Below are 20,059 nucleotides of genomic sequence, written 5' to 3'. Positions count from 1 at the left end.
TATTTTTGTTTTGCTTTCATGTGAAAATATGTTATTTTACTGAGTGGTTGGTAATTCTAGTGTCTTGAGAAAATCACAGGGTTGTGGGCTTTAATGAGTAGAATCCAGTATTGGAAGTAGGGAGCATGTGGCCTAGTCCTAATTTATTATGCACTTGTTTCTTTGGGTAGCTCTATCTGAAGAACTGGGAATTTATGATCACTTTATAAAAGTGACTCCCCCTCGCAACACATATAAGCTTTATAATCTACTCAGTTGTTTTCAATCTTTTTATTAGAGTTTTATATTATAGTGATTTAACCACATGGATTCCAGATCTGGATTATATCTCACCTCTGCTGCTTCCTAGGTGGATTTCCTTGAACATGTTATATAACCTCTTTGCCTCAGCCTCCTATTTGTAAAATAGTAGCATAATAAAACTTCATTCATAGGGTTGTTAAGAACATTAAATGAGTTAATATAAAGTACTTACTGTACTAAATGTTTTCCATAGGCATTCTTGATGCTTCTATTTAGTTATTGCTATATTATTTCCTATCCTTATTTGAACCAGGATAATCTTGCATACTAAATTTGAAACCTTTCTGTTTTGGATATTCTTTGTATGAGGGGGGACATCCCAAACATCAGAATTTATTTATGAAAAATTGTGTATGTATTCTTACATGTTTAAATTTCAGTCACCTTCAAAGTACTCTCTAATTGATTCAATACACCTATCCAGATGTTTTTTCCACTGCGCAAAACAATTTTTGAATTTGTCGATTTTGATGGCTTTTAGTGCTTCTGCTGTTTTTTGTTTCTCCTTCTCCACGTTGGCAAAACATTTCCCTTTGAGGACTTTTCATCCAGGGAAAACAAAAACAGTAGCGTGGGACTAGATTGGTTGATCAAGGAGGGTGGGGTACGAGGATCTTGCTGGTTTTGGCCAAAAACTGCTGAACACTCAGTGAGGTAGGAGGGTGCACTTGTTAATCGCCCATCATGAAAGGGGCAAACACATTGAAAGAATCTTCAAAGAGAGCCTTCAGAAAAAAAAAAAAATCACTGCAGCCGGGGCAGCCTCTCTCAACCACCAGCTGGTGCACTGATACAAATGAGTTCCTAGAACACTCACCTAGCGGGGGAAGCCTGTACTACAAGGTAATTCCTTTTTATTTTATTTTTTTTGGTCCCCGCTTGTATGTGTTTGAGTTTTCTCTCTCTGCTGGTACCCTAGAGGGATCCAACAACATGAACATCGTGCAAAGGATTGTTTATCAAGTAGTTTTGTGCCAGGGATCAGGCTGCAGCACAGCGCCAGTGCTAATAAGTACCACTGAGTTCCCTCAAATACGTCTCAGTTAAGAAGTGGAACTCTGAAATGTCTAAGCTACTTGTAGTCACTTTGACTTACTTTAGTCTCTGACCCTTTCTTCTGTAGCCAGTGAAGGAGTATTTACACTGTAATGGTAATGCTTCTTCAGAGGAGATGAACAGCAAGGCTCTTATGAAGCACTCGTTTTAGTAATTCCAGATCTTAGAATTACATATGAAATCTTAGATCTCTTAGAATCTTAAAAATCTTAGAAGTATACTCTTGGTAAAAGTAAAATAATTTTAATGAGATCTCTTTATTAGAGCATATTCCCCTCAATCTTTGAAATTTTTCTAGCTTTATTTATTGTTTTCAAGGTAAACATAAAAGTCAATCCTTAGCAATATAAAGTCTGTGAATTTGGAACAGTGTTTTACAAATGCAAAACTATTATTGGTGTCATAGTGATGGACTTACTCTTAAAGAAATCTCTTTAATATAATGAACTTTTGGAATATATACTTAAATGGTATGCTTCCTCCTTGTATCATTTGGTCAGAAGTTCTAGAAAATTTAAAACACAAAAAAATACTATCACAAAAACTAATTTTTGTTTGATTTTAATGATAGTTAAACCAAGGGTCATGTCAAGTTTAAAAAAATAAATTATGTTTGGGAAATTAGAATTTAATGTAGAATATATTTAGAATCAACCCTTGTTTTAGAAAGAAGAATACCAGAAAAACTATAATTAGGAAAACTGTTGGCATTATATTTCCCTTAAAGATGAAAACATTGTTTTAAAATAATGATTAAAAGACATGTGAAATTTTAGACTGAAAGAAGTTTTCAAAGTTCGGATAAAATAAAACTGGAAAGTCCTAGATAAACCCCCTTTAGACTACTCTGAAATCATTCTCCTACCTCACCCCCAGGTTTTTGTTTCAAAGTTGCTTACCCCAAATCAAAGGAAGCGAGGTTATGATAGGCCTATTGTTCAGTGTTTTTCTTCTGTAACCAAAGGCCTTCCTTGCCTTTTATCAAGTTTCTTAATAAGTGTTACCTTATTTCCTTTAATAAGCACTTCACATATAATGAAACAGTTCTCATGTGACCAGATCCTCAAGCATCTGAATTACTAATGAGCTAAGCCTGGTTTATTGCTTTATTTTTCTTTGGTAGGCTCCTGTCACATAATCTATTACTAGCTGTCAAGCCTTCTCCTTTCTTTGACATAGATGTACAAAAAGTCCATGCATGGTCCTCTTTAACATGGCTCTTAAATCTGAATTTTATTGCAGGACAGTCATGAAAACCAGATTAAAATAATTGATAATACAGAGTAAAAGACATTTTGCCCAGTAATTTCTCTTCACATTGCATGGGTTCCCAGGGGGCTAATCTGAAGGAGAAGTTAGCAGGTGAGGGTGTGAGGGTGGGCTGCAGCTAGAAGTGTATCCACAGGAAAGAGGCAAGTTAAGAGGGGAATAATGGAAGAAAGCCTAACCAAAGAAGGAAACTTTGTGATAAGAGAGAATGAAAGGAAAATGTTCAAAATTTGAATTTGATTTTAAAGTGAAGATAGAAAAATGTCAACTGTAATTGAAAAATAAAATTTAAAAATATTAAAATAAAAAAATTACTTTAAAAAATATAAACCAAAATGCAGATAGAAAAACGAAACTATTTTGTTACATGCTGCTGATGCAGATCCTGGGCAGCAGGATCCTGTGTTGTGGCGGCAATAGGCAGATTCACACGGACTACAGAAATACTGTGGAGAAAAAGGGACGGCACAGCTGGTCTCTAAGTCAGAGAGAGGGCCCCGAGACCCCCACCTGGACAGGCTTTTACTGTTTTTCTACGCACAGTACGTCAAGGATGGTCCTCATTTACTATGCACAGGTTTGTTTTGGGTGGTTACCTTTTACAGAAGACAAAGGAGAGGATGTTGCTAAAGAGGATGTTACATCAAAGAAGAAGGATATTTGCAAATGTAAAGGGAAAAGTGGTCTAACTGGTTATACTCCATACTTGGGAGGTTTAGCTCAGATTTTAGGAAGTTACTTTAAAGATATGCAGTAAATGTTTGCTGCCTCAATTCAGAGTGAGGGAGTTTTAGCAAGAGCAAGCCTCATAGCAGTCTAGGTACAATGCAGGCCTGATTCCCCACAGGAGAACCTGTCTGTGGGCGTGGGTCCTACCTGCTGGACCTCACTCCCCACTGGCTTTTCCGAGTGGGGGCTGGGCTACATTTCCCACTGGTGGAACAGTTCCCTATAGCTGCTAGTTGGTGCTAGTATTATTTCACCAGTTGCTGAGGGGCTAGACAAGATAACAAAGTGATGAAATAGCAGCTGATATCTTAGCAGTGGATTGACTTGTGTTGCCCCTAAATATTAGAGATAGAAAGGATATTAGTGATTATTTTCTCATAATCCATAATTTTACAAAAGAGGAAACTGAAGCCTGGAAATGCTAATGATTTAGCCAGCCTTACACAGCAACAGGGAGAGCTTCCTAACTCTGAGAATGGTTCTTTTCTTTTTATTCTCTTTTGGGAAGAGTAGTTCCCTGTCCTCAGTAGTTCCTTTAATATCCTGTAATTATACCTGAAGGAGTAAACAAGTAAAGAAGTGGCATGTTAGCCAATGAAATACGGGCCTTGAAACTGTCCTTGGGAATCATATGTTACAATGAAAAATAATGAGCATATTAGAGAAATTTACTATAGGTGGGATTAATGTCTTTTAGGCAGTTCACCTTTACTTTCCTTCTCTTTCCATGGGTATGATTTATAATTAATGTACTCTTAGTACCGCACTCTAGACATGCAAAGGCTTATTCTTTCCTGGTGAATATTAGACAGTCGTTCTCAACCGTACGGTCCTAACATGATCATTTAAGAGATGTGCTTTTAGTAGCATATGAAGAATGCTTATAGAATGGTTACGTTAGTCCTATATTTTATCTGTCTAGACACACACACAACGTGCACACATGGACACACGTGTATACAAAATGGTTAGGTTATCCCTGCTATAACTATTGCATTAGGTTATTCCCTCTTCAGAGGGAGGAAGAAATATAATTACATGAAACAAGTTAACACATTTTAGTTGGAGGTGAACCACTGTTATTTATGTACCATTATATTGGTGATTACATATCATTTTAGTGTTTGCTTTTCCTGTCCCCCAAATTTGGGGGGTATCATCAAAATTTGGCTATGATCACAGGAGTGTTTGATACTTGACTATCATACCTCTTGAATCAAGGCAGAAAATAGACATGAATTGTTATATTGGATTTGCTACATTGGCATGAAGGTTCACAAAGAATTGCTCTGTCAGATGTCCTTTCAATCAGCACACACAATTGATGGAATCAATACTCTGTACTTTATACATAATTGGCCTTATTAATACTTAACTTTAAAATCTTCAAAAGGGCTCTGTCTTACATAGGTAAATGTAACTTTCTTTGTTTTTCTTATATAACTAAGAGTTTTTCTACATCACTTACTTTATAATTTCTCGCACTTGATGACGACATGAGGCCGAAGAAAGCATGAGAGAACCAAAGAAGAGAGGAAGACTACCAATAGAAAGTGGCCCAGATATGTGAGAGTGGGTGTGGGTCAGGGAGCACATGGATGGGATAACGAGGAGAGAAGGGGATGGCAGGGGAAAGAGAATGAAATGATAGGCCTGGTGTGGGCATCCCACGTGTGGGAGCAGGGATTCAGGAGACGGGGCAGGAAGCCCTGGGAGCTCACTGAGGAAGAAGACAACCCCAACCACTGGCAGAGCTGCTTCCTTTCATCCTAAATTTTTAGGTGGGTTAGCTGATGAGCACAATCTTCTCTTCTATAGATTTAATTTTTAAAAACTTGTTTTGGAAAGCATTACATTTCTATACTCTAAAAATAAGGATCAAAAAAACTAAAATGTAATAAGTTGTTATGATTTTTCTCTTTTCACTCCTTTGTTCTTTTAGTTGATGGAAGCTCATGCCAGTAGGGACAGATTCATAAAAAATTGTATAGCTCAGACTTCATCAGTAGTAAAACATCTACGAGAAGAGAGAGAAAAGAATTTGGATGATTTAACGTTATTAAAGCAACTTAGAAAAGAACAGACAAAGGTAAGTTGAATAAGGCTTACATTTCTGAGGCACAGTTTTTCCAAACTTATCTTTCAAAATAAAAGCAGTTTTTATTACAAAAAATTTAGAGTAAGATATGATCATTACTTTAAAAAAAAGTGACCAGGAGACTAAAACTTTATTTTTAATGGGCTTTATTTTACACGTGGAAATATCCAATGGTAAATTGGTAAATTAATGTGACTTTCATGAACGTATGCAGTGTAATCATACTTGATTTTCATTCTTTTATATATTCTGCTGTTAAAGGTAAAAGGATTAATTCAGGCCAATACCACATCGGAAAATCTAGGGAAATCACATCTGTATCTATGTTTTGAAGCTTGACCTGCGAAGAAACATCTCTTAAATGTATTTACATTTTGAAAATATGTACCTCTGGTTTTATCTGCTGAAGTGTAATACACAATTAACGTCAGGACATTACCCTCTTCATCCATAAAAATACAGTACAATTTAATATACCCAGATACACTAGAACCTGATTATAATTTATCTCTCTACTGGGGAGAAGTTGCTATGGGCCTCTGGCTCTTGTTGGACACGTCTTTGTTTCCATTTCGTCTCCCATTCCTACAGCTTTCGCTTTAAAAAAAAACAGCAAGTGTCCCCTGAGTGCTGTGTCAGAGGAAGCCTTATCGATCAGAGTCAGCTATAATGCAGGCAGGGTGTGGACCTCAGAGTATAGTTACTGAAGCAGAACACTTTTGTATAGCCCTTAAATGTGGCATGTCAAGAAAACAGTTGAAATGTATATGTACCATATTTTATTACATGGAATGCATTGTTGTCTCTTGAGGTTCGCAAGGGGTAACTTTATTTTGATGATAATTTCAAACTTAAAGAGAAGTTTTAAGAATAGTACTAAGAACTCCCATGTACTCTTCACCTATATTTACCTACTTGTTTACATGTTGCCTCACCTGCTTCACAATTTATTCTCTTTAGCCTACCTTTTTCCTCCATACTTGCCTCACTCTTTCCCAGTCTTCCTTTCCCTTCCACCACATATGTACACACTTTTTTTCCTGAGCCATTTTTAGTAACGTGGGCATTGCCCCTTTAGCCCTGCATACATTGGTTATTTCCCAAACATGAGCTTTTTTTTTTTTTTTAATGATCGCTGTGCAATTATCAAAATCATGTCTGATGCCACAATAGGTGATTTACTGATCCTTGCATGTCCGGTGAGTGAAAATCCACAGTGGGATGGAATCCTGTTTTTCATACTGAACAGTTGTAAAGTTTACCCTTTGTTTAGTAGGTGTAGCCAAGCACTGAACAGGGATCTTGTCATCTCTTTCAGCTGCGCACAGTGAGTGCACACTTTCTCAGCCATCCCCCCGATGCAGCGTGTCTCACTGGGTGCAGGAGCCCTCCGCTGCCTTCGTGGCTCTCTCTGGTGTGACACTGCTTCAGCCCTGTACCCCGTACCCGCTTATTCGCCAGGCAGTGGTGGGTTCCTCAGACAGTGAACTTATGCTCTATAATGGTCGTCTTACTTTACTGTTAGTATTTATGAAGGCCTAGAGACCATTTACATAACACTGGTTAAAATCTAGTTATTTTTGAATTCTGTATTTTAACAGACTCTTGAAGGTATTGACAAAACTACAGAGCAGGGCTGTTAAATCAGAAACTAAAAAAATCACTATTTGCAAATTAGGTCAAAGAATGAAGTGACTCTTTGTTAACGGAGAGCAAAGTTCAAAACCCAGTGTGTGTTTTTGGAGTGTCACACACTTTGCTCCACCCCCAGTTCTGCCCTGTGCTTTTAAGGCCCAGAAAATCACCGGAGAGAAGCCAGTCAGTGAGTTGGGAAAGAAAGGTAGCTTTCTAGCCTGGTATCATACTATACCAAGACTATAGGGGAGCCATGAATAGTACTTAAGCAAGTAAGGAAAGTTGAATTTTTTATTTTTATTCTTTAAGTTTGCTGTGGAGATTGTGGAATTAGAAAGAGACAACTCTTAAGAGATGTTCCAGCTCTACCTCTTCATTTTCTGTATGAGGAAACTGAGACTCAGAGATACCAAGTCACACCCTCAGAATCACAAGGCAGTAAGTGGTAGAACTAGGACTTTAACCCATCTCTTCTGACTTTGGGTTCAGTCAGGGTTTTTACATTAAGTTGCGGCTGATCTGATTACTTTAGTGGACATATTTTATTTATATACAGAGGTGCCAGTCTAAAAGTCCCCGGTTCTTTACCTGAATTTTTAACTCCCAAAAAGTACAGTCCTTGCTGGAACTATGTAACTGCTGTCACCTGTTAGTGGCGTTTGAGAGGAAGTTTGAAAAGGCCAGAGCCTTTTCAAAAAGAACCAGCTCAAAGGAAGCATTATGTTGGTGCAATTGAAGTTTCATCAGGAATTGGCTGTAATACGTGCAGTGTTCAAGAACGAAAAAAAGCAGGGGTTATAAAGGCAGACAGCTCTAAGGAAATAAATCTCATCTGTCATTTGGTAGCTTTGTAACCTTGTAAATTGCTCTGACTTTTCATTTTCAACTTGTAAAATATAGTTGATACTTAATAACTTTGTTTTCTTTTTTTGATGAGGATTAAATGATCTAGCTCATTGGCCGATACAAAGTAGCAGCTTCTTTCCTTTCCTTTTTGGGGCTCTGGGACTCCATATTTGTTACATGGAGTAACATGTAGTTAACATGGAGTACATAGTGTTAATCCTCTTCACCAGCCGTCCCTTAACTTTTTTGGCACCAAAGGGTTCTCCCGACCAGTGGTTTCCACCTTTTGTTTAACCACTGCTTAAGGGGGTTAGGGACACATTATCATCTGTGGCAGTATATTCTCTTTTTGTAATCAAAGGTTTTATATATTGTGAAAATCTGCCTCCCTTTAATGGGTAATTATTGCTCCTTATTAGTGTTCCCTCTGGAGCTGTATAGGGTAGGTCTAAACCCACTGCTACATGAAATCCCTTTAAATATTTCAGATCAGTTGTGAAGACTTGTCTTAGTGGCATGTTGTTTGAAGTTGTTACTTCTTTGGCACACAGTCCAGGCTCTGACAGCAGTGACACTTCGGTGATTTCTGGTCCATACGGCTAATCAAAATCTGAAACCGAAGTCGCTTTGGTATGCGCAGGTGTGCTTCTTCAGGCTCGCTGCTCCTCAGCAGCACAGCTCCGGCCATCAGAAATGCAGCCCTGACCCCTGTTCCAGTTTTAGTCCTGTGTCCTGGCCCGCACTCTGACACCGGTTCTGAATCTAGGAGCCATTGGATCAGTACCAAGTTCCAGCCTTACTAGTGTTACATGCACGATTCTCAAACCTCCTGCCTGAGCTATAATCCTGGCAGGATTCTTTCATGGGTTGGATTCCTGGTCCAGGGCATGTTGATAGGTTCTTTGGCCTAGTTTGCTGACTCATGGTTGCCCAGATCTTATCTAGCCTTCTGGCATTTTGTCCCCAAATATCCTGGCCTAGGTCTTGACTTTGGCCTGAGCAAATCATCCTGGTTTTTAACCTCTTGGCTGTCTCAAGCTGTAGATCATGCTTTTTTTCTCCAAATTTTCCTGAATATTTTCAAGCCTTTTTCCTAGAATTGCTGGCTTCTTTCCTTTCAGGTTTCTCTAACCAGGAAGTGACTAGGAGAATGATGGGCCCTGCCATCTGAGCCTGGCAGTGAAATTGGCTACTTTTATGATTATGTTGGCAGTTATAAAGAAAATTAGAAAGACTTTAGCATTTTTTGCCTGAGACCTCTGGAGCCATATGATCAAGGTGTGGAAAACTCATGCCTTTCAAGATCACTTGGGCCTTATATATTCCCCTCCCTCTCTCTCTGTTTTTTTTTTGCCCCCCCTCCATGCTTTTTTCATAATCCAAATCAGGTTGCCATCTCCTTGCCCCTTTTTTATTCCTCTGTGCTGTTTTTGCAAATCCATATTACAGGATCAATAACTGTAACTGGCATTATTGAGTTCAAGAACGTATGAGTTTATAGATCTTTTTAAATCTTACCAAATTGTCCTTTATAGTGGTTGTCCTTTATAGAGGCCATTTTTATTTCTTCTGTGAACTCCTGGGAATTTGAGATTTTTTTTAAAGCCCTCAGAGTGATTATACCATGCAGAAAAGCTTGAGAATTGTGACTAATGTAAGATTTAACAATTGACTAGTTACGGGGAGAATGGGTTAGGTGTGTCAAAGAAGGTTCCAAGACATAGCCTAGGTAATACTGTTAACAAAGATTGCAGGTGCAGTGGCTGGTTTTGTTGGGAAAACATTATAGAGTTTGGTTTTAGTTTTTTGGTTTCAATTTCCATAACTTAAATTTGTTTTTCCTTTCTTGCAGTTGAAATGGATGCAGTCAGAACTGAATGTTGAAGAAGTAGTAAATGACAGAAGCTGGAAGGTATAAAATGTTAGCGCTCAGAGAGAAGTAGGAGGAAAACTGAACTAGCAAAGGGAGACCAAGGGAGGAGGAGTAAGGAGAGCTCTTGGGCTCTTAAGAAGGACAGAGATGCTTCATTTACAAACAACTGAGGGTTTTCACTTTTTTTGGAGGGGGTGCGGTGGATGTGGTTAGCATCCAAATAGAGCCATCTTATAAAAATTGGCTTTATAGTTAGGGCAGAATTGTATGACCTGCCATGGTAATAGAGTTGGAGACATTCTGTATGTTTCCTAATACTAATTATGGGCATCTTTGATATTTAGAGTTTTTACTCTGATTAACTCAGAACCTTCACCAAGGTTATTTGTTAAAATTAGCCATTTTGATCCCAATTACTTTGTATAAATTTTCATATCATTAGCTACCCATCACAGTAGCTTGTTTTCTAGTATCTGATCCTGAACATTTTTGTACATAGCCTTTGGTATCTGATAATAGGGCTATTTTATGGCTCCTAGATTCACATGCTCCTTTTTACCACCTGCATACTTCTGATTAGGAATTAAGAGAGTGGGACCAAGATTCCAGAACTTTACATGTAGTCAAAAAAATTTTTTTTAAATCCTGACTTTAGTTTTCTAAAAAGGTATTATCTATATACCCGTCTCTAAAACTATATACCTCTCTTGCCCTGGCCATTGTGGCTCAGTTGGTTGGAGCATCTTTTGATAACCAAGGGTCACAGGTTCAATTCCTGGTCAGGGCACATTTGTAGGCCATGGGTTGGATTCCTGGTCCGGGGCATATATGGGAGGCAACTAATCGATGTTTCTTTCTCACATCAGTGTTTCTTTCTATCCCTTTCTTTCTAAAAGAAATGAAAAAATATCCTTGGATGAGGATAAAATAATAATAACGAGGAGGCAGAAGAGGGCATAAGGGTAAAAAAATACAAAAAAGAATTAAAAACAATAAAACTATATAGCTCTCTTTTTTTCTAGAGGGCAAAATTTATTAAATCTGAAAGAATTAACTGCAAAATTTGTTTCATGCTTTGAAAATAACCATTGGAATTGGCTTAATCCAGTGAGAGGTTAACTGAACCAAAAACTTGGATGTATCAACTTGCAGCGCCATGAATAAATTGCAAAATGCAAATTAGTTTACTTTGCTTTATTGTATTTCCTTTTTTTTTTCAAACTGTAAGAGAAAGTTTATTTAGAAAGTCAAAGAGGTAGAAGTGAGGCACAGAAGAAATAGGCGTAAGAAACAAGTGACAGGCAAAAGAAGGGCCCTTGGAGCTCAGGAAAAATAGGCAAGGAAACTGGGCCTGCGTGAAGGGGATGGCGAAAGGCATGGGTGTGCCCCATAGAGAGAGCAGCTTACATTTCTTCATTCTGTCCTCTTTGCCAAGATCTCCTATTTCTGCCCTTTTCATCAGTGTGATAAGGTGTTTGCTACTCAAAAGATTTTAGCAATATTAGTCCATTTAAATTCTTCAGAGAGATCATATTTACACTTGGCATGGGATGGGGTAGGGATACAATAAATAACTGATTTGAAAAATCCAGTGCAGAGGTTGATGTATGTAAAGTGTATTATTGTGGGAAGAGTGAAGCATTTTTGGATCTGATACTAGTTTTAAAGGAACTTGAGACAGAATAGTAATAAAAGCTAGGGAAATTCTTTGGCAAGTGGAATGGGGAAACTGAGACAAGATAATTAAATGAGGCCAAACAATTTGAAAAACTTACAGCTTGTAAGTAACAGCCTGTACGTTGTAGTGAATTGTAAGACCTTCCCTAGTCAAAGACACTTAAGAGCAAATGTTTCATATTCCCCCTCCTAACCAGAGAATACATAGCTTAAATCACCCTGGTCAAGGAGATAGAGAACAGGGACCCAAAAAGTGCCATTTATGTCAGGTAAACTCAAGGATGGCTGGAATCATGGGAACAACCTACAAAAACCTGATTAGAGCCAGACAGACCCAAGATAAAAGTAAAACAATAAAGCAGACCAAAGAATAATCCCAAACCGCTATTTGCTCATTTTAATGCATCAACATACTAAAAATGCACCTGGAAAGCTGATGAATATTCTGCTGAAACCCTCCCCTAAAATTCTCACCTACAGAAGAAAAATAAACACTCTCAAGACAAAGACTCAGCACAGGCTTGCTCTAGAGCACGCCATGCCCCTTCTCTGGCATGAATTATTTACTTCCTCCTCAACTCTAAGGGTTCTCAATGAGACTTGCAACCAGGAGAGCAAGGAGCAGCGGCAGCTCATCTGGGCTTACCCCCGATCTTGTCTGCAAGGCTTCGTTTTTCTGACTTTCCAGTGAGGTAATAGCAGCCCTGCCTTAGCTCACTTCTTTCTTAATAACATTCTAGGGAACCAAAGCAGAGCACTGCCTATGCTCTCTCCTGTTGCTTCTTCTACCCTAGGTCCTTTCTTTGTTTCATTGTCCCCAGCTTTAATAAACACTCAAAATCACCTGGACTCGTGCTGTGAAATCTTTCCTACTTGAAGACAAGAACTATTGGCTAGCTTGAGGCAGACCTGCTCTGGGCCTGGTCCCCATGCAGTAACAATATAACCCACCCACCCCACAGAAAGTGACCTTTCCCACTTGTTTTAAAAATACGAAAATGGTGCTATGGTGCAATAATCCCACAAAAGTGGTATTTAGGAAAAGAGTTAGAGAAGCTCTCCCGAGTTGTATGTATCATCCCAACCAATGTGGCAAGGCCAGTAATCTGAAGACTCCTTTGGTCTGAGCATTGGGAACTTCAGGGAATGTCAGGGCTAGGAACTGACATGTGACAAACTACAAGATGGAGGGGCCAGAAAGAGTCTATAATTTTGACTTGTGTTTTAATTGTGAGATGCACATGCTAAGGAGCATGGAATACGTAGAATTTAGGAATGTTAATAAAATGAGCACTCATGTATTTACCACCCAGCTTAAGAAGTTGAGTAATACCAGCACCTTAAAACCTCCCTGTGTAGATTTTGCATTTACTTTTGTAATAGTCAATAGCAGCCAAAATAGGTTTTTCTTTTTTAACCTTAAAAATGATTTTTTCATGCCCTGGCTGGTGTGGCTCAGTGGAGTGAGCGCTGGCCTGCAAACCAAAGGGTCTCAGGTTCGATTCCTGGTCAGGGCACATGCCCGGGTTGTGGCCCAGGTTCCCAGTGGGGGGGTGTGCGAGAGGCAACCACACATTGATGTTTCTCTCCCTCTCCTTCTCTCTCCTTTCCCCTCTCTCTAAAAATAAATAAATCTTTTTAAAAAATGATTTGTTCCTTATGTTAATGAAATTCCAGGGTAAATTCTGAGAATTTCAAAAAGATTTTTATACATATAATTTTTTTAAATACACATTTTTAGATACATAATTCAATTTTTTAAATATGAGAGGATGTACAATAAAAATTCTACCTCTCATCTCTTATAGGCACTTTTCGCTTCCCTCTGAAAGGATGGTATATGCTTTCAGATATTTGTACCTTTTTAAATTTTATATATGTGTGCACACACACACTTCCCTCTTTGTTACACAAATGTAAGTGGACTCTTCATACTTTATTTTTCCTTAACAGATCTTGGATATCTTTTAAAATCAGAACATAAAGAGCTTCCTTATTCTTTTTTATGTTTACATTATATTCTGTTGATACTCTGGTTTCTCTTTAGATCATATAAATCTTTCGCCTTTTACATTGTATTCTGTTGAATGGCTGTATCATAATTTTTGGTTAATACAATCCCATATTGACAGACAGTGATAAAACATTTTAACCTTTTATTATGTATAATTTGTTTAGATTTTTAGGAAGCAAAGTAAATAGAACAAAACATGTAAATTTACACAATTTAACAAAATATAGTCTCCCTTCAAGCATACCTGCTTGTAAGAAGGAGCTAGCACTCATTTAGAAAAGCACAACAGATAGCTAAGTAAATTTTATGTTATAAAAAAGGAAAAAAAACCTTAAACTTATTTTAGATATTTTTGTCTACCTGTCTAAAACAAGTCCTGACTATAGAACTGAACTGTTGGTTAGTTACTAAATAAGCTAGCCTGGGATGATTTTTTTCCTTGAATAATTTAAATTTGATTAAAATAATAAAATTGCTTTATAAACGTATATCAAGGCTTTCTGTGCTCTTAGCACTCGATAAGTCACTTTGAACTGGTGAAAAAATCTGTGTTTCCTAAAACTGTTGACGGGAAAGAAACTATTATGTCCTCCTGAACCATGGTAAGTTTATTTTATTTTATTTTTTTGTTTTTAGAGAGGAAGGGAGAAAGAGAGAGAGAGAAACATCAATTGGTTGCCTCTTGTGTACACCCTGACCAGGGACTGACCTCAACCTAGGCATGTGCCCTGACTGGGAATCAAACCGGTGATCTTTCACATTGCGGGATGACAACCAATCAGCTGATCCACACCAATTGAGGCTGAGCCCTGTAAATTTAATTTGGTTCCAGGCCTGGTTTATACAGAATAATTCAGTGACTTGTTTCTGTTTAAATATCAGGTGTTTAATGAACGCTGCCGAGTTCACTTCAAGCCTCCCAAGAATGAATGAAAAGATATTTTAAAAACGACTGGGTCATCTCATAAGAGCTAAGCATGACAGACATCAACAAGGCAGGCTTCTTAGAATGATTTCTGAGCCAACAGTCCAAGACCTTTTGTTGATTTCAGCCCCACTTAGCCAAGACCTCACGTATAAATAATTCTGATAATTATGGAGAAATCAACTGCTATTTTATACTGATTCTGTTAAAAAAAAAGTTTTGTAACTATTAAAATAATTTTCTGACTCAGTGTGTATATTGATTATTTTTCTAGTTGAGACAGTTAAGTTCTTATAAGAGAATATTGAACACAAATTTAGTACCTGATTTTGTTTTATACCTTTATGATTTTTACAAATTTATTGGCTTGAACATGGAGCTTTTTGGTCACTGATGGTTTTATCCCTTTATTTTTGTGGGTTTATTGCTCTTAAGTAAAAGGGCAGTATTATAGGTTGGATACTGCCCAAAGAAACTTTCTCTTAGTACCTTAACTTCGCTTGTTTTCAAACTCAAAAAACTAACTTTGGGTGGGATTTTTTTCCCCTGGACAATGAAAAGGAAAGCAGTAAATCAAGTTCAGAAAGGGAAAAGCACAGGAGGGCTTCATGATAATATACAAATGAGTCAGTAAAACAAAAACAAAACCTCATATCAGGATTTGGTCATTGCAAAAAGAAAAAGCATTTTCTAGCACAGGATGATTTTATTAGTTTCTGTTGCTATGTAAAAAATTCCCACAATTTAGCAGCTTTAAATCACCCCTTTTTATTATCTGACAGTTTTGTAGGTCGGAAGTCCGGGCAGGCTAGACTAAGTTCTCTGCCTAGGGTCTCAGGCTGAAATCACATTGTCAGCCAGGGTGGATTTTCTAGGTGAAGAAGCTGCTCCCAGCCTCATCCAGTTTGTTGCCCGAATTCAGATCCTTGTGTTAGGATTGAAGTCCCCAGTTCCTTGCTATCTGTCATGGGCCACTCTAAGCTGTTGGGAACCACCCTTGTTTCTTGATACATGGCCTCCTTCCTCTTCAAACTAGCAACAGTGCGTTGAATCCTCTTCATTCTTGGAATATAACTTCCTTTTCTGCTGTAAGCTACACTAACAGCTTTTACAGGGTCTTCATGATTAGTTTAGGCCTACCACGATAATCTTCCTTTTGGTAAACTCAGCATCAGTTGATTATACCCTTAATTACATCTGCAAATCCCTTTTGCCAGGTAATGTAACATCACAGAGATGTGCCTCACATTCGCTGTGTGAAGGATTAGAGTAGGGTATCTTGTAGAGTCACTTAAGAATCCTGCCTACCATGATTTAAACAAGCCACCTAGAGACTTCTGGTCAAGATGGCAGGGTAAGTAAAAATTATACTTGCCTCCTCTCATATCAGAATTACAACTAAACTATACAACAACCATTCAAAAACACCTGAAACGGAGCTGAATGGAAGTCCTACAAATACAGAATTAAAGAAGAAACCACACGGACTGGTAAGGGCAGAGATGTGGAACGGACTGGTCCCATACCCACTTGTAGCAGATAAAGATCAGGAGGGATATCTCAACTGTGGAGGTCTCCCCTGAGGAGTGAGGGATCCCAGCTCCCCTGGTGCAGGGTTCCAGTACCAGGAATAGAAGTCCCCATAAAATGAGTAGGGAGTAAGGCTGAGGAAGATGGAAGCTTCTGGAGTCCCAGGCAGTTCCTTTTAAAGGATCTACATATGGACTTAATTCAGACTCACTCCTGAGCTCCAGGGCAGTGGCAGCAGGTTGGAATGCACCAGAGACTTATAAGCAGGAAGTGAATTGTTTAGCATCTGGGTGGGAGCTGGAGGGGCAGCTTTCTCCCAGACAAAAGTGCTGGCAGAGGCCTTTATTCCTTTATTGAGACTTCCAACCAACAGAACCAGAAGGTGGGTGCCATGTCTGTGTCTCCATCACCTGGATCACACTATTAGCCCTACCCTGATGATTCCCTAAGGTCCCACCCCACCCAAATTTTGGGCCCAACCAGAATGTTTCCATATGAATGGCTTGTCATGGCTCATGCTTTAGACTTTCTAAATCCTCTCAAAAAAAACCCAGCATCTGGTCTCAGGGAGTCCTAAGTGGCCCCAGGCCTGGCAGTAGCAGCAGCTGGCCTTGGTTCACAGCTTGGCCTTGCCTGGTCACTTCCAAACCCTGCACAAGTACCAGCCATCTGCAGATTGTGCCCGGTGATCCCAGGCAGAACACGGGTAGTTGCTGATCTTGGCCTGCACTTCCTGAGAGGCCTCAGAACACACCCAGTGGACAGCTTGAGACCACATTGAAGCACCACCACCCAACCAACTTGACAAGCAACACACTCAAGAGGAGAACTCAGCAGGAACCAGAGTCCTGCTGAAGTAAGTCCTGTTCTGTAGGTCGGGACCCTGCACATCTGATACTCCATGGTGGAAGTAGGTTGGTGTTTGGTGGTCACAGCTAGTTCTTGCAGCTGATTGGCCTAGGTAGATCCTTCCCATTGATGTGCCAACAGCAATCATGGCTCAACTACAAGAGGAGGGTGGACATGGTCCTCACAGGGGGGCACACCTCAAGTACCCAACTTGGATGATCAGGGAAGCTGTGCCTCTGGACCCTGCAGGACACCTACTATATTGGTCCACTCTGCAAAGCCTGGGGGACATAGCAGCTCTACCTAATGCATGGAAACAAACATACGTTGCCAAACTGAGGAGACAAACATGAGCCAAGTGAAAGAACAAAACTCCAGAAAAAGAACTAAACAAGATGGAGACAAGCAATCTGCTAGATGCAGAGTTCAAAGCACTGATTACAGGGATGCTTAATGAACATGGTGAGAACCTCAACAGCATCAAAAAGAACTAGTCAGAGTCTTCTGGCCAAGAGTGAGGCATACATAGATACACTTGGCCTCCTCAAACAACCAAAAGAAGGACAACAACAATAAAAAATTAAAAACAAAAAGTAACCAGAACTCCCAGAAAGTCGAAGTGTATGGAAATCTGACAAGCAAGGAGTTGAAGAAACATCCATCCAGACCCGAAGGAGGGGTGGAGACAGGTAGCAGAGGTGGAGAAGACTCGCAGGAAGGCAGCGGCTGGAGAAGTGGGTGGTCCTACATTTGTGTGCAGATAAACCGGAAGGAACAACTAGGGAGTGAGACAGGCCATGCAACCCAGGGTTCCAGCATGGGGAAATAAAGCCTCAACAACCTCTGACTGAAAAAAGCTGTGGGGGTTGTGGCAGTGGGAGAAACTGTCAGCCTCACAGGACAGTTTATTGGAGAGACCCACTGGGGCTAGAACATACATAAACCCACCCACCCAGGAATCAGCACCAGCAGGGCCCAATTTGCTTATGGGTAGAGGAAGAAGTGACTGAACGCCAACTGAGAGCTGAGCAAGTGGCATTGTTCCCTCTAGGACCTCTCCCCTACATAGAGTGCCACAACACAGCGACATGAGTTGCCGCACCCGTAAGGCTCTGCCCCTTACTACGGAACAGGCCGGGGAGCAGAGTCAATAAACAATGGCCCAAATGAAAGAATGGATCAAAGCTCCAGACAAAAAATATAAGTAATGAAGAGATAGCCACCCTATCAGATGCAGAGTTCAAAACACTGGTAATCAGGATGCTCATAGAATAGGTTGAGTATGGTTGCAAAATAGAGGAAAAATTGAAGGCTATGAAAAGTGAAATAAAGGAAAATATTCAGGGAACCAACAGTGATGGGAAGGAAACCAGGACTCAAATCAATGATTTGGAACAGAAGGAAGAAATAAACATCCAGCCGGTTCAGAATGAAAAAACAAGAATCCAAAAAAATGAAGAGAGGCTGAGGAATCTCTGGGACAACATGAAATGTTCCAATATCCGAATTATAGGGGTGCCAGAAGAAGAAGAACAACAGCAAGAAATTGAAAACTTATTTGAACAAATAATGAAGGATAACTTCCCCAATCTGGTGAAGGAAATAGACTTTCAGGAAGTCCAGGAAGTCCAGAGAGTCCCAAAGCAGTTGGACCCAAAGAGTAACACACTAAGGCACATCATCATGAAGTTACCCAAGATGAAAGACAAAGAGACAATCTTAAAAGCAGCAAGAGGGAAGGAAAGAATTACCTACAAAGGAGTGCCCATAAGACTATCAGCTGATGTTTCAAAAGAAACCTTACAGGCAAGAAGGGGCTGGAAAGAAGTATTTGAAGTCATGAAAGGCAAGGACCTACATCCAAGATTATTCTGTCCAGCAAAGCTATCATTTTAGAATGGAAGGGCAGATAAAGTGCTTTTCATGTAAGGTCAAGTTCAAGGAGTTCATCATCACCAAGCCCTTATTATATGAAATGTTAAAGGGACTTACCTAAGAAAAGTAAGATCAAAAATATGAACAGTAAAATGATAAACTCAACAACTATCAACAAATGAACCTTAAAAAATGAAAAAAAAAATGAGCAACTAGAACAGGAACAGAATCAGAGAAATGGACATCACATGGAGGGTTTTCAGTGGGGAGTGGGGAGGAATAGGGGCAAAAGGTACAGGGAAGAAGAAGCACAATTTGTAGGCATTAAATAGGGAGAGGTAAAAAATGGTATAGGAAACAAAAAACTTATATGTACAACCCATGGACATGATCTAAGAGGGGGATGCTGGAGGGTTGGGGGGTGCAGGGTGGAGTGGGAGTAAGGGGGGGAAATTGGGAAAACTGTAATAGTAAAATAAATAAAATATTATTTTTAAAAAGAAATTTAGAAAATAAGAAAGCCAAAAACACCCAATCAGAACAGCAAAAAAGAAAAAAAAATGCACACACACAAAAAAAATGAGGGTAGTGTAAGGAGCCTCTGGAACAACTTCACATGTACTAACATACACATCATGAGGTGCCAAAAGGAGAAGAGAGAGACCAAGAAATTGAAACTCCAGGAGTTTCAAAAATGAAACTCCATCACCAGCTTACGCCATACACAAAAATAAACTCAAGATGGATAAAAGACTTAAATATAAGTTGTAACACCATAAAAGTCCTTGAGGAAAACATTGGCAGGAAAATCTCAGACATTCCACGCAGCAACATCCTCACAGACACATCCCCTAAAGCAAGGGACATAAAGGAAAGAATAAACAAATGGGACCTCATCAAAATAAAAAGCTTCTGCATGGCTAAAGAAAACAGAACCAAATTACAAAGAGAAACAACAGTATGGGAAAACATATTTGCTAATGATACCTCAGACATGGGCCTGATCTCCAAAATATATAAAGAACTCACACGACTCCACTCCAGGAAGACAAACAACCCAATTAAAAAATGGGCAAAGGACTTGAACAGACACTTCTCCAAGGAAGACATATAGAGGGCCCAGAGACATATGAAAAGATGCTCAGCATCACTAGCCATCAGAGAGATGCAAATTAAAACCACAATGAGGTACCATGTCACACCAGTCAGAGTGGCCAACATAAACAAATCCACAAACAAATGTTGGAGAGGATGCGGAGAAAAGGGAACCCTAATGCACTGTTGGGAATGCAGACTGGTGAGGCCACTGTGGAAAACAATATGGAATTTCCTCAGAAAACTAAAAATGGAACTGCCCTTTGACCCAGCAATTCCGCTGCT

The 20,059-nt window shown here is 39.3% G+C and overlaps 1 protein-coding gene across 2 annotated transcripts in view; it reads left to right on the top strand.

The window, feature by feature from the left end:
- MIX23 (mitochondrial matrix import factor 23) overlaps positions 1–14,678 on the top strand; it is a 28,195-nt gene extending 13,517 nt beyond the window's left edge. For both annotated transcript variants that reach the window (XM_024578110.3, XM_024578111.2), the window contains exons 3-5: positions 5,300–5,446; positions 9,789–9,848; positions 14,383–14,678. In XM_024578110.3, the coding sequence (XP_024433878.1) occupies positions 5,300–5,446; positions 9,789–9,848; positions 14,383–14,433 (258 nt within the window). In that variant the 3' untranslated portion in view covers positions 14,434–14,678. The remainder of the gene's footprint in view (positions 1–5,299; positions 5,447–9,788; positions 9,849–14,382) is intronic.
- The last annotated feature ends 5,381 nt before the right edge of the window (positions 14,679–20,059 follow it).

The sequence above is a fragment of the Desmodus rotundus genome, chromosome 2 (assembly GCF_022682495.2).
Source record: "Desmodus rotundus isolate HL8 chromosome 2, HLdesRot8A.1, whole genome shotgun sequence".
NCBI lineage: Eukaryota > Metazoa > Chordata > Mammalia > Chiroptera > Phyllostomidae > Desmodus > Desmodus rotundus.
This window is presented reverse-complemented; position numbering and strand designations above follow the sequence as displayed.